We start from the raw sequence: 11,946 nt of genomic DNA, 5'->3' as shown, positions 1-11,946 counted from the left end.
TGGTCTCCATCAGCCACTCAGCTCTCACCTGTGGCTCCAAATCTGCGTGCAAGAGTGGCCGCAGTACAGTACATTGATTTGACCGGCAGGTCTCATACCCTGGTGAGACAGGGACACATCTGTGCTAGCATGTGAAGCCTGCTCCAGCAGACTGGGTGGTTGAGAACGAGAGTGAGATTCAATGGCCAGGATAAGATGGCTCTGCAACACCACGCAGACAGCAAAGAGAATGAGGACACACAGTAGTAGTCATGGTCAACCAAGGAAAACTCCAGTTGTGATGACTACTTGTATCACTGGACACAGACCTCCGAGGTCGAGAGTGGTACTGTCCCAGTGCGACGGCCTTTCCAGTTTAAAACTCCCCCCGCACAGGTTTCTACATGCAGTTCACATTATCGGAAATGCACGTCTGTCATTAGCAGATACGACAGACAAATCATTGTCAACCGGTCAGCAGTCCAAACAGGTCAGAGATGGTTTGAATCCACTCGTCTGGAGACTGCAATGGTGGAGAAAATCATTCGGATTTCTCTCTCACACAATGTGAAGGAGAGAAGGATAGAGTTGTGAATCACTGCCACTGCCTTCTTCCCCTTGAAGGATCTCTGAGAAGTCTTCCTTCGCACCAGCCTAAAACAATTTGCAGGACAGGCAGTTTTCTATGAAGGGGAATGAAGAGTTAACATTTTGGGCTGGGAGGGAAGGAGTATGAGCTGGCAGGCAAAAAGGGCTGGAGGAGGAACCGGACAGGAGAGGTCCGACGTGCTGCCCCACAGCTGGAGTATTGTGCACATTTCTGGACATCTCAATACAGGAGCAGGTGCAGAACAACGGCTGGGACAGAGCATTTCTGTTATGAGGAAAGGCTGGGCTTGTTCTCCCTGGAATGGAGGCAGCTGGTAGACAAAATGATGAGGGGCAGAGAAGTTTGACCCCATGAGTTTAGGGTGAGAAGTGTAGAAAGGAGTTAAGAAGCATCATCTCTCTCTTCCCCCCCCCAGCACCCAAGAGGTAAGTTTATGATCTGAAACACTCTGGTAGACTCCCAGCAATGACATATCAGAAGACAGGTTACAGACACTGATTAATACAGGTCAGCCAGTACATACAGAATGGTCTGCTTGCACGATGCAAGATGGACTGCACTGAGAGCCGCTACCTTGCTGTGCTGGGTCAGAATGATTAAAGGACATCTCCCCGGTGGTGGGGGTGGTCTATAGCGGAAGCTCCTTTTCCTTGTACACTGGGGTGCTTGGCTGGAAGGTGTAGCAGAGGGTCTTTAAGCTGGTTCACTGACACCACGTCCACTTGTTCATTCTGAGGCTGGAAGGCAGTGTATCACACTGACATGGAATACGAGTGGTTGCAGCTGGGCGGCTCCTCAGGTTTAGTCCTGTGCTCCCAGTATGTGGGTTTGCTCCGGGGCCCAGCCAAGATGGCCATTTAGAGCCAGGTAGGGGATACATTCATGCCCTGTGCCCCTGGGGAGGGAACATGAGGGACTTCCAGGAATGGCAGGATCCCAGGGAATTCACTATTTTAGAGACAGCAATAATCATTTTAATATGAATTTGTTCATTTGATGTTTGTATTTTGTGTGAATAAATTTTGCTGGTTTTGTTTAAAAAAAAGAAAAACTCACTAAACTCCATTTTATTTCATTTCAGCCACAGACTAAGTGCAATCTCAAAAATCTGTGTATGGTTTCCATGGTAATATTTTAAACCAACCTTGGATAATGTAAAGACCTTCCCTTGGCCGACGTCCTGAAATCTGTGACACTAATTCCCCCCATACCCATTGTCAGAACAAATACAGGGGCAATGGGGTTGTAAGCGGGAAAGCCAATACAGGTTTCACTCTCTCACGCACGCATTTACACGCACGCACACACAAACTATGCACACAATTATGTGGTCACCCTGGCCACACTCTCCCTCCCCCCACCCCCACGCTCGCTCTCTCCCCAACAAGATCCACGTGGTAGAACTACGGCCAATTTACTACAGACATCACTAACCTGACAAACACAGAAGGGGGGAGGGGGGAGGAAGACAGGCGAGGGGAGAGGCAAAAGTTTCCTGGCATGGGTTGAAGACAATAGGGCGGGGATGGCGCACAGTGTCTCTCTCTCTCCCCCACAGGGCTCACATCCCAGCACTCAACGGTGCCTGTAACAGTTAAATTAAAAAGGGGAGTGAACTCAGAGCCGTGGGGAGGGAGTGTTGACTGCTGGACAAGGGAGATGAAGTCCTGCATTCAGTTGTTGTGTTGGGGGAGGGAGGAGGGGATGGTGTGGAATGGCCTTAGCTACAGTGTATGGCATGCTTACAGCTAGAGGTTGCTAAACCCTATTAGAACAGGCTTTCGGGGAAGTAAAAGGGAGGAGAGGGACACCCACCAACCTCAGGAGCTGTGTGAAGGGTTCATGCTCAGGATTCCAGCCCACCACCCTTGCCCCGGCAAAGCTCCCTGACCATCCCTGCCCTGAAGCCCAATCAGCGCATGGTGTATCGCACGTAGGGGACCTCCACATCCTCGTCGTTCTCATCGTTACAGCACAGCTCGAAGACCAGCGCCTTCACGTGCTTGCCAATCTTCTTCTTGGAGACTTTGGTGACGATCTCAGTCATCCTGGGGTTTGGGAAGAGAAGAGGCGAGTCAGAGCAGACACTGAGGCATTGGAATAGGATGGTGTCCAAGACACAGAATAGCTGGAGCTTAGACGCCAGAAACGCTGTGACAGAAATAGGGGGGGTGGGAAGAGAAGGGTAATTGAGGGTAGAAGGCTGTGAGGGAAGTAGGAGCTCACAGGACTGTCCCGTAAGGAAGGGAAGTGTGCTGTAATTGTCCCACTGGAAAGCTGGGATGAGAGCACTGGAATCCTTCAGAATGACAGTGGTAGCTAAATCCAGAGAGTCAGGGAGAAGGGGCGGAGGGGGAGGGACAGTCTTGGCTGGCACGCCCATACTTACGGCTGCTCAATCCTCTCCTTAAGCTTGGCAGCAGGCATGAAGAAGGAATAGAGCATTGAGACTCCCTGCGACAGCATTGTGATCTCCAGCTTGTGCTCATTCTGGTGAGTGAAAGAGACGGAAAGAGAATGAGACCTTCTCCCTCTCCCAGCCCACAAACCCCATGCTGTAAGTAATCCCAACCTGTAACTTGGGATCTCTAGTTCAGAGAACAGGGTGGTGCATTCAGTGTCAATTGCTTCAGATTGTGGAATTCTGTCACCCCTTTTCAACTGTCTCAAACGCCAGCTCATCCATTACTGCCAGCTTTAACAAAACAGGCCAGCCGGAGACACGAGGGGTTGCAGATGGTGGGACCTGGAACTCAGCAGCTTAGATAAGAGCCCAAAACTTCTCAATATTGCAACTACAGACTGATCAATGTCGTGTTCCTTCTAAGGTGTGCACGTGCACACGTCTTTTGCTACTAGTTGAGTGTATTTCACAACTGTACACATTTCCTTTTCCGGTTTCTGATATGGATGGTGTTGATGATGTGCAGTTTGTGTTGATTTGTCTGTAGGTTTTAGAACCAGCTTGTTTATGTTGTTTTTATTCAAACTATTCAGTGCGCACAGGTTGTTGTCATTGGGCAGAAATTGCACAGCACAAGATTTTTGCACACACTGATCATTACAAATAAGAGGGAACACTGGGCCAATGCCTTACACCCTTGATGTTATATTCTCAAAATGAATGCAAACTTTGCATCTGCCTTCCTCAGCACTGCCTCGTGACCTCACAATCAATCTCGTCATGGCTCCCGCAACACACTTTCTCTGTGCTGTAACACCCTGTTTTCATGCCAGCACCAGGGTAGCATGTGATGCTGTCACAGCTTGGGGCGCCGGACGTCAGTTTAATTCCTCCCTGTGGAATCGCGTGGCATTTCCTCGGGTTCTGGTTACCTCCCATAATCCAAATTGGGGGTGGGGGGGTTTTTAAAAAAATGGGGGTAGATTTACAGCCTCTGATTAAAACAAATTAGCACATCATTTGGACGTTGGGACCCAGAAAGAAATTCACAAATCACAGGGAGAACATGCGAACTCCACTCAAGTAGCAAGACGTTGTGATCAGCCTGACTGGAGTTGAGTTACTGGGGAGGGAAAGAGGTGGGCTGGGGAGCTTCTCCAGAACTATCCCAGCCCTCCAATACACACAGAGCAGTGCTTACCTTGAAGTAATCCAGAAACTGCTTGAGGGTCATTTCCTCTCCATTTCCCTTGATGCCTGTCACTTCAAAACGGTCCCACAGCGTCCACTCTTTGTCGTAGTACTGTAGGGAAGGGTGGGGGGGGGGGGGGGGCGCCAAGAAAGAATAACTGGTGAGATCTGGGTATCCCTGGACAGATACACAGTGTATCTGTGACAGATACTTTGCAACAAGGATGCCTGTAGAAGTCCTGCCACACCACCCCAAAACTCTGTGACTCAAAAGCTTCCTCAATCTGGGCCCCGTAACACAACACACCTTCTGCCTGTAAACTGGCCCAGGAGATCAGAGGACAAAAGTCACCCCGGCCTCCCTTTGCTGTGACCTGATCTGTTCAAGGAGAACGATGACCATCAGACACAGTAGCCGAATCAGGCAATTTGGGGCATCAAGTCTGTTCCGTCATTTCATCATGGCTGATTGATTTTCCTTCTCAATCCCATTCTTCTGCCTTCTCCCCCGTTACCTATGACATTCTTACTAATCAAGAACCCATCAGCCTCTACAATATCTCTGGCAATGAATTCCAGATTTCGCTACCCTTCGGCCAAAGAATTTCCTCCTCATCTCAGTTTAAAAGGGATGCCTTTCTATTCTGAAACTGTGCCATCTGGTCCAAGACTCCCTAACTCTATGACAAGGGACTGTCCCACCCTTTCCAATGAAACCACCCACTCCCTCCCTCGGGAGACTTCAGCCACCATCACATCGGGGGTGGGAGGGGTGTTGCCTTCACACCGAGCCTGAGTGACCTCATCACCCTCCCTGCACAGGGATGGATGCTCTTTCGCCAACCTTACCGTGTGCTTTGGTGCGGCAATTGGCTCGGAGAAGCCGAAGAAAGGCAGGGCCAGGTTGAGGAAACCGTTCTTGAAGGACTCCAGCTTCTTCTTGCCCAGGACGATCTTGTAGAGTTCCAGGCAAACCAGTCCCACCACGGCCGCCGTGGTGGTGGCAATGGCTGGGATGATCTTGCCAGCGATGAGCTTGCTCTATGGCAGGGTGAGGGAAGAGAAAGTGGGCAGAGGGTCAGAGATGGGCTGCAACCGGATATCCTCCCTTTCCCACTTCACAGAGCAGAGAACACCCTTTGGCTTGTACACAGTCCATGACCCTGCATTCCCTGGACGTTCACAAGAGTCATAGAAAAGTACAGCACAGACATGGAAACAGGCCTTTTTGGCCCATCTAGTGCATGCCATTTAAACTGCCTACTCAAATGACTTAAAGTACACATTATTAATTATACTACATTAAGGTTTGTCTGCTTAGAGGCAGCAGCAAAGCAAGAAACCCAAGAGAACCAAATTAAAAAGAGACTAACACCCAGACAGAAAAAATTCCAAATCATGCAAACAATAGAAGCAAGCTCTTAAACCGGGTTTATGGTCCTAGTGCAGTTCCCATAGCTCTCCATACATCTACCAACCATGTACGTATCCAAATTTCTCTCAGACACTGAAATTGAGCTCATGTGCATCACTTGTGCCGTTCCATTCTGATTGAACTCTGAAGCCCTGAGTGTAATACACTACGCTAACCTTACCTCACTACGGTGCCCATTCACCTAAGCTTTCATTCATTTATATACTGCAGAACCGATCCAGCCCACGGGTCAACACATGGACTGTCATTCCAGAATAACACCCCACCCACAGTGATTCAGAATTTGCTTAGGAAATGGAAGACAAACTTCTAATTGACGGTGGATCTAATTTCTGGATCAGCCTGCCCTCAATAACCATCAGCTCACTCCCCCGCTCCGCCCCACCCACCTTGTGCCTGTCAGCCGGCGGAATGTCGTAGTTCTCAGCTCGGAGATTGGAAGCAGCCACAATGAAATCCATGTGGAAGTTTGTGTCGTCATCCTGTCAGGAGAAAGGGGCCAGAGGGGAGACTATCAGAATTCATATTAATGTTGTCTTTCCGCTGTACTAATAAGCTGGCTCCAAATACAACATCTAGTGCAAAACAGAGTGGTGCAGAGATTGTTGTGAAATAAATGAAGTGTTGATAACAGAGAAGGGGAGTTAAAAGCCAAGAATGTGGCTGCACCACAAGGTGACTGGTTTAGCATTCGGACAGCAGTGAGGAAGACATTCTTGAATCTTGCTTATAGCATGCCTATAAAATGTATTCACTCCCTTGTAAGTTTTCATGTTTTATTGTTTCACAGCATTGAATCACAATGGATTTAATTTGGCTTTTTTGACACAGATCAACAGAAAAGACTCTTTCATGTCAAAGTGAAAGCAGATTTCTAGAAATTGATCTAAATTTATTGCAATTATTAAATACAAAATAATACATTGCATAATTACTCACACCCTTCAATCAGTGTTTAGTAGATGCACCTTTGGCAGCAATTACAGCCTCAAGTCTGTGTGAATAGGTCTCTATCAGCTTTGCACATCTGGACACTGCAATTTTATCCCATTCTTCTTTACAAAACTGCTCGAGCTCTGTCAGATTGCATGGGGATTGAGAGTGAACAGCTCTTTTCAAGTCCAGCTCTCAATTGGATTGTGGTCTGAACTCTGACGTGGCCACTCCAGGATATTAACCTTGCTGTTTTAAAGCCATTGCTGTGTAGGTTTGGCTTTACGCTTAGAGTCATTGTCTTGCTGGAAAACAAACCTCCCAGGTCGCAGTTCTGTTGCAGATTGCATCAGGTTTTCCTTCAGGATTTCCCTGTACTTTGCTGCATTCATTTTACCCCCTATCTTCACAAGCCTTCCAGGACCTGCTGCAGTGAAGCATCCCCACAGCATGAGGCAGCCACCACCTATGCTTCACGGTAGTGATGGTGTGATTTTGATGATGTGCTGTGTTTGGCTTATGCCAAACATAGCGTTTAGTGTTTTCGTCATACCATAGAACCTTTTTGCAACTGACTTCACAGTCTGACCAGCTCTAGCCGAGATTTCACGTGAGTTTTTCCCCAACACTGGCTTTCTCTGGCAAAAGTTTTTGTATGCAGTCACTCCCATCTCAACCACTGAGGTGGCCTCCCACACCAGACCCTGCTCTGGGCAGATTTACAGCTGTGCCATATTCTCTCCATTTCTTGATGACTGGCTTAACTGTACTCCAAGGGATATTCGGTGGCTTGGAGATTTTATTGTATCCATCCCTGGACTTGTGATTTTCAATAAACGTTTTTGTGGAGTTGCTTGGGGTGTTCCTTTGTCATCATGATGCAGTTTTTGCCAGGACACTGACTCACCAGCAGTCGGACCTTCCAGATACAGGTGTATTTTTACTACTAGCAATTGAAACTCCTTGACTGCGCGGTGATTTCCATTTAACCAATTATGTGACTTCTAAAACCAATTGGCTGCTCTGTGAAGAATTGGTGTGTCATATTAAAGGGGCTGAATACTTAAAAATATTGTGTTTTATTTTTATACCTGTAATTAATATAGATCACTCTGTAGAAATCTGTTTTCACTTTGACACAAAAGTGTCTTTTTCTGTCGATCAGTGTCAAAAAAGCCAAATTAAATCCACTGTGACTCAATGTTGTAAAACAATAAAACATGAAAACTTCTGGGGGGGGGGGGGGGGTGTATAGTTTTCATAGGCAGGCACTGTAGTTGGGAAGTGGGAGGAAACTAGAGCACCAAGGGAGGCACCCACATGGTCACAAAATGGACGTGCTGCAGCTTTATATAAGGGGTTGGTCAGATCACATTTGTGAGCAGTGGGAGAGTGGTAAAGGGTAAAAGGTCCAGATGTGGCTCACAAGAATGATTCTAGGGATGAAAGGGTTAATGTATGAGGAGAGCTTGATGCCCTGGGCTTGTACTTGCCGGAGTTAAGAACGTGGGGGTGGAGGGGTGGGGTGGGGAAGAGGAAGAATCTCATTGAAGCATATGGAATATTGAAAGGCCTAGACAGAGTAGACATGGAGAGGATGTTTCCTATAGAGGGAGTGCTGTGAACCAGAGGGCACCCTCCCAGAGTAGAAGGGCGTCCCTTTAGAACAGAGATGAGGGCGAATTTCTTTAACCAGAGAGTGGTGAATCTGTGAAATTCATTGTTACAGACAGCTGTAGAGGTCAAGTCATTGGGTATATTTAAAGCAGAGTTTAATAGGTACTTGATTAGTAAAAGTATCAGTTATGGGGGAGAAGACAAGGGATTGAGGTTGAGAGAGATAATAAATCAGCCACGATGGATTGGCAGGGACTCGAAGGGCCGAATGGCCCTACTCTGCTCCCACGTCTTACAGAAAACTTGAGAAGTCCACACAGATTGGTGGAGGGCGGAATTGAAGCCTAGTCATTGGAGTTGTGAGGCACTACACATGCCTGTGTTTTCAGCCAAACCACAAGCAAGTGCGGCAAGTGCTGGGGAAGGTGCAGTTCAGTACCTTTTCAAACTCGATGGGAAACATCCGGAAGGTGGACAGGGCCTCGAGGGAAGGAAGGGTGGTCTTCAGCTCCTCAAGACGAGAGTCATCTGCAATAAAACACCAAGCTAGTAAGCCAGGGAAGCGAGAGCTCCTTTTTACCAGAGGATTTTCCTCAGGACCAGTAACGGGAACAAGGACCCTGCCAATACAGTAGCAATGTACACCGATCACCCATCTCGTCAGCATGTCCCCTCGCTCTCGGTATACCCACTGGACCTAGAAATCAACCTCTCTACATACAGTTACAGCGCCCCACAGCCAGAAACAGGCCATTCGGCCCATTATGTCCATGCTAAAAGTGAATGTACACCCATTCCATTTTCTAGCTCAGGGCCCACCCTTCTCTGCCTTGTCCAGCCATAAGCTCGCCTGGATGCTTCAATCTTGTAAGAGTCTCTGCATCCATCAGCCCTCCTCCCCCTATGCACTTCAGGTCCCAATACCGGATGTTGGGACTGAACCCAGTTCTCCTGCACTGCTCTTGAGACATGAGTAGTAAAATACAGACCGATCATCTGGCATCTATCGCTCAGGAAGTTACAACTACAGCAGGCTTGTTCAGGGGAGCCAGTCAATGTAGTTATGTGAATGTCCACAAGGGAAAACATCTTGTATATGACATTATGTGCCGTGTAATATGACGTGGGTGATCATGGTCTTTCCATGCCCGTGATTGTTCTTGCTAAATTTTTCTACAGAAGTGGTTTGCCATTGCCTTCTGAGCAGTGTCTTTATGAGACAGGTGACCCCAGCCATTATCAACACTCCTCAGAGTTTGTCTGCCTGGTGTAAGGACTTGCGATCTGCACCGGCTGCTCATACGACCGTCCACCACCTGCTCCCATGGGTTTATGGGACTCTGATCGGGGCTAAGCAGGTGCTACACCTTGTCCAAGGGTGACCCGCAGGCTAGCGGAGGGGAGAAGAGTCTTATCTCCTTTGCCAATCATAATGACATGCAAGTAATATAATCATAAGTTTATTTTGAACTCTGATACTTGGAGGAATACTGTCCAGGAAGGCAATGGATTCTGAAAGATTATCTAGGATTTTGCTCAGGAGTGAGAGAACTCAACAAAGAACAAGATGGTCTAATGGTACAGAGACATAACCTCCCATTGACCACATTTGTGTTTTTCTCACACCGCCAAAATTTCTCCACCCCCTCTAAACTTGTGGTCTTGCCACCCAATCAGAAAGAAGTGGCCCCTCACCACACTCAGGAGCCTCGAAATTAGGGGGGGGGGGGGGTAGGAGGAATCTTGCTGAAACCTACTGAATCAATTCCTCCTGCTGCCTTTATGTTATCCTGTAATCACAAGTTTCTCCAGGGTGCTTCAGTGTCCTGCCACAGTCCAAAGGCATACCTACCAGACGGTAGGTTAATTGGCCATTGTAAATGGTCCCGTGATTAGGCTAGGGTTAAATTCTGGGTTCTGGGTGGCGTCTGCGCTGTATCTCTAAAAGTAAAGAATAAACACTCACCAACCGAAGCGTTGGAGTTCTGGAGGTCCTGGTCGGAGACATGGATCTTGACACCGGACTTAGGGGTGAAAGTCGGCACCTTGACGCACTTCAGTATCTCAGCCAAGTTGCTCACATCACGGGAGCCCTTGATGCCATAGGTCTGGGCGAAGAGGTTCGCTGCAGCCATTACATAATCCATGTGGAGGGCCTGCAAATGGGATGGGGAGGGGTGGTATGCATTAATACTGGATCCATACATCTCCTGCCAATGAAGGCTTGGGTGATAAACGTACCTGGGTGTGTTATGAGAATGGAGTTGTGGACTGAGAAGGTTACAGCAGGGATATGGGCAGAGAAACAGCAGATGGAGTTTAATCTGGACAAAGTGCTGCACTTTGGAGATCAAATGCAGGGCGAATGTATACAGTTAATGGCAGAGCCCTTATCAGCCCTGATGTACTTGGATCTGCACAAGGTGGTAACAAAGGCAGACGGCAAGCTTGCCTTCACTGGAATACGAGAGGTAGGAAGTCAAGTGCAGCTGTACAAATCTTTGAGGCTGCATTTTGAGGTAAGCATGTAGATGTGGCTGCTTCATCGCCAGAAAGACGTGGAGGTCTTTGGAGAGGGTGAAGAAGAGGTTCATCAGCATGAGAGGTTGTGTAAACTTGTGCTGTTTTTCCCCCAGTGGTGGTGGCTCGGGGTTCTGACTGAAGTTTATAATTTTTGAGATATGCAGTCAGTTCCTCAGTGTGCGAAATATCAAATACCAGGGGACACGCAGTTAAATTGAGAGGAAGAAGCTTCCACACAGAGATACAGAGAGACACCTGGAATCTACAATGGGTAATCATGGAAACCAATGCAGTGACATTTAAGGACAGATGCAGTGAATGGAGGGATATGGACCGTGTGCAGACAGAAGGAACTTGCTTTAATTTGGCATTGTGTTCAGCAAAGATAAGAGCAGAATTAGATTTATTATCATTGGCACATATCGTGAAACTTCTTGTAAAACTAAATTACAGTATACAGTGTTTAAATAAATAGTGCATGAAAGGTAGTGAGGTAGTGTTCATGGGTTCAATAACCATTCAGAAAGCAGAGGGGAAGAAGCTATTCCTGAAATGTTGAGTGTGTGCCTTCAGGCTTTTGTATCTTCTTCCTGAAGAGCATTGAGAAGAGAGCATGTCCTGAGTGATGATGAATGCCGACTTTTTAAGGCAGTGCTCCTTGAGAATATCCTGGATGTTGAGGGAGGCCAGCGTTCATCACAGAGCTGACTTGAGTTTCTAACTTTCTGTAGCTTATTTCGATGCTGGGCAGTGGCCCCTCCATTCCAGACAGTGATGCAACCAGTTAGAATGCTCTCCATAGTACATTTATAGAAATTTGCAAGAGGGTTTGGTGACACAGCAAAGCTCTGCCAAATCCTAACAGAATATGGCCACTGCCATGCCTTTTTCGTAACTGCACTGGTGTATTGGGACCAGGATAGATCCTCAAAGATGTTGCCACTCAGGAACTTGAAACTGCTCACTCTTTCCACTTGATTGCTCTATGAGGACTGGTGTGTGTTCCCTCATTTTACTCTTTCTGAAGTCCACAATCAATTCTTTGGTCTTTGGTTCCACATGTGTGCACGTACACACAAGCAAACTTTAGAAAGTGCTAGCTGCCTGCCCTGCGAGTTTGCGTCAGGGCCACGCACTCAAATCTGTAAACCCCCCCCCCCCCCCCCCACTGCTGAAATGGAAGCATCGCTCACCCAGATAAAGAGACTATATCTGGGATACCGGGATGGGGTGCCTCTTCCGGAGAAGTGGCTA

The 11,946-nt window shown here is 47.7% G+C and overlaps 1 protein-coding gene across 2 annotated transcripts in view; it reads right to left on the bottom strand.

The window, feature by feature from the left end:
* Positions 1 to 1,641: 1,641 nt before the first annotated feature.
* The window catches only part of uba1 (ubiquitin-like modifier activating enzyme 1), a 59,164-nt gene continuing 48,859 nt past the window's right edge, over positions 1,642 to 11,946 (bottom strand). For both annotated transcript variants that reach the window (XM_059949485.1, XM_059949484.1), the window contains exons 20-26: positions 10,136 to 10,325; positions 8,609 to 8,697; positions 6,009 to 6,101; positions 5,034 to 5,225; positions 4,195 to 4,296; positions 2,979 to 3,079; positions 1,642 to 2,637 (exon numbers count right to left, since the gene is read on the bottom strand). In XM_059949485.1, coding sequence (XP_059805468.1) covers positions 2,502 to 2,637; positions 2,979 to 3,079; positions 4,195 to 4,296; positions 5,034 to 5,225; positions 6,009 to 6,101; positions 8,609 to 8,697; positions 10,136 to 10,325 — 903 coding nt within the window. In that variant the 3' untranslated portion in view covers positions 1,642 to 2,501. The remainder of the gene's footprint in view (positions 2,638 to 2,978; positions 3,080 to 4,194; positions 4,297 to 5,033; positions 5,226 to 6,008; positions 6,102 to 8,608; positions 8,698 to 10,135; positions 10,326 to 11,946) is intronic.

The sequence above is a fragment of the Hypanus sabinus genome, chromosome 24 (genome assembly GCF_030144855.1).
Source record: "Hypanus sabinus isolate sHypSab1 chromosome 24, sHypSab1.hap1, whole genome shotgun sequence".
Lineage (NCBI taxonomy): Eukaryota > Metazoa > Chordata > Chondrichthyes > Myliobatiformes > Dasyatidae > Hypanus > Hypanus sabinus.
This window is presented reverse-complemented; position numbering and strand designations above follow the sequence as displayed.